Source organism: Impatiens glandulifera, chromosome 1 (genome assembly GCF_907164915.1).
Source record: "Impatiens glandulifera chromosome 1, dImpGla2.1, whole genome shotgun sequence".
NCBI classification, from domain to species: Eukaryota; Viridiplantae; Streptophyta; class Magnoliopsida; order Ericales; family Balsaminaceae; genus Impatiens; species Impatiens glandulifera.
Window position 1 is genome coordinate 19972794 of NC_061862.1, and position 2543 is coordinate 19975336.

Genomic DNA, 2543 nt, shown 5'->3' on the forward strand with positions numbered 1-2543 from the left:
ATGCTACGTATTTTTGGCGGGAGAAGCTGATTCGTGGTTTGTTGATTATCTGATTGACCATGATACACCTAGTTGGGAGAAATTTACTGACAAAATTTTAATGGCATCCAAGAAGCAGGACACCAAAACGTTATCGCTGAATTTCATCAATAGAAACAAACAGATACATTGAAAGATTACATATATGAATGCCGTGGATTGTGAGCGCTCATTGCAGCTAAACGCTTACCACCGAAGGAAGATTATTACATTCAAATATTCAATGTTTTATGGGAGGATTGAGTGATGGGCTAAAGAAATTACTAAAAATTATGGAACCTAACTCGTTACACAAAATATTAAACTAGCAAAATCCAAATACGAATTCCTACCTGATTGGTAAAACGAAGAAGATAACAAAGTTAGTGTAGGGCACTCCAAATTTGACTCAGCCAAAACTACCATGGAAGGGAAATTTAAGCAGTATAGTCAAACTGAAACTACCATGGAAGGGAAATTTAAGCAGTATAGTCAAACTGATCGCACATAAAAATGTTTTTGAACTTCCTCCTGAGGATTTGATCTATGCACAGAAGAGGGAAAGAAGAGCACAATGTATAGTTAAAGGGATTTGATTCAAGTGCGAGGGTAAATGTACAGGCGACCATGTTTGTCTGAATCGACAGTTGTTCAATATCAAAAGACCAGATGACAATTGGAAGACAAGCTAACATTAGAGGAGGAGACCAACGTAGAAGTAATAAACAACGATGGAGAAATTTCTATACATGCTATTAAATGGAAGGACGAATAATTCTACACTCAAAATTATGGGTCAAATCAAGAAGAAGAGTGTCTCAATACTCATCGACAGCAGTAGCACTTATTCTTTCATTGATGAAGGAACAACTACACAATTGGGCTGTGTGTTGAAAGAAACGATTCCCCTACAGGTTACCATTGCATACAGATTGAGAATTTGCAGTAGGTTTATATGTTCTGGTTTAGCATGGAAAATGTAAGACTATGATTTCAATATGGACGTCCGAAAGATTAAGTTGGGAGGATGTGACATGGTGCTGAGTGTCGATTGGATGACCATAAAAGGGTTTTGGTTGTTTAGTGGGTCAATTTTATTACATAATAACAACTGAGACTAAAGAGACAGAAAGATGTATGCGACAAGGAGAAAATATATAGTCCAGAACCAGCTATACAGAAACTAATAACTCAATTCAGCAAAGTCTTTGATCCTCCTGTTGACTTACCACCAAAACGGAAGATGGACCGTGCCATCGAATTGATACCGGGAGCTCAACCTCCAAATGAACGACCATATAGGTATCCATTCATTCAGAAGAGCAAAATTGAAAATCTGGTGGCAGAAATGCAAAAGTCAGGGTTCATACAAGAAAGCACTACCTCGTTTGCGTCACCAGTGATTTTAGTAAAAAAGAAGGATGGTTCTTGGTGTTTCTGTTTGGATTACCGTAAGTTTAATGAATTAACAATAAAGGATGAATATCATATTCGAGCTGTAGATGAAATGTTAGATGAATTATATGGAGCCTCAGTATTTTCTAAACTGGATTTATCACCAAATCAGAGCTAAGGAAGAAGATGTTTATAAAACCGCATTTTGCACACATTCAGGACTCTACGAATCTAAGGTCATGCCTTTTGGTCTATCAAACATCTCCAGCTACGTTTCAAGCATTAATGAATGAAAACTTAATACACTGTGAAACCAAGAACAGTGTAGTGTGATTCTCAACTCAGTTATTGTTAATCTAAATCTAATAACTCTAAAATCTAAATACTTTTCAATCTCAAAACCTAACACTAGCAAAAACTCCAAAACAGACAACATGCAAGAATGTTTGATAAAATTGACGGAGCAAATGAAATCAAAATCTGAAGCGAGCAAGAAAGTGAGTTACCCTATCATACGTCCCTGCAGAGACACCGGAGTTTCGGATCCTGAAATCAAATCCCCAACCTTCCGGCAGCCAATCCGGCCTCTCCGGCGCAGAGACAGGTTTGAAAGGGCGCTTCGATTGTGCGGAGGATGGTTCAGCTTCATGCAGGGGATTAGGGCTTTGCACATCGCCGTTTCGCGCTGGGTGGTCATCTTTGAAAGTTGGCTCAATGAAACTGCCAGATTTTAGAAGAGGGTCCTCCTGAATAGGGTCGCCGCCGTCGGAAGCTGGATTGTCGGACATAGGCTGGTTCGGAGAGTTCGAAGGAAGGGTTGGATCCGACATGGGAATTTTGGATTGAGAATTGGGGATATGTGAAATAAAGTAGAGAGCTCAGAGCAGTCTGGTCAATCCTTATTTGGTAGGGAAATTTGACTAGATGATACTAAACATCACCTTACTTGACACGCGTATAAAATTAAATTAACTAGTGACAATTTTTTTTTTTTTAACTTTTTTTTTTTTCGAAAAGTCTAGAGACGCAACCCCGCAACCGGTAATGGCGAGACGCAATTTTTTGTTTCACAGGCCATTGTGGACTTTTCACATAGCATCTGGTTGCGTCTCGCGACAGGGGGAAATTTC

At 39.0% G+C, this 2543-nt stretch overlaps 1 protein-coding gene across 1 annotated transcript; it reads right to left on the minus strand.

Annotated features, from left to right (window-relative positions):
- Positions 1 to 1886: 1886 nt before the first annotated feature.
- Positions 1887 to 2243, minus strand: LOC124920172. Its single transcript, XM_047460598.1, has one exon. The coding sequence runs from the start codon at positions 2241 to 2243 to the stop codon at positions 1887 to 1889; it is 357 nt and encodes a 118-aa protein (XP_047316554.1).
- Positions 2244 to 2543: the final 300 nt, after the last annotated feature.

Bases quoted from the DNA above. Each gene is read 5' to 3' on its own strand.
- LOC124920172 (XM_047460598.1), bottom strand. From the start codon at position 2,243: ATGTCGGATCCAACCCTTCCTTCGAACTCTCCGAACCAGCCTATGTCC.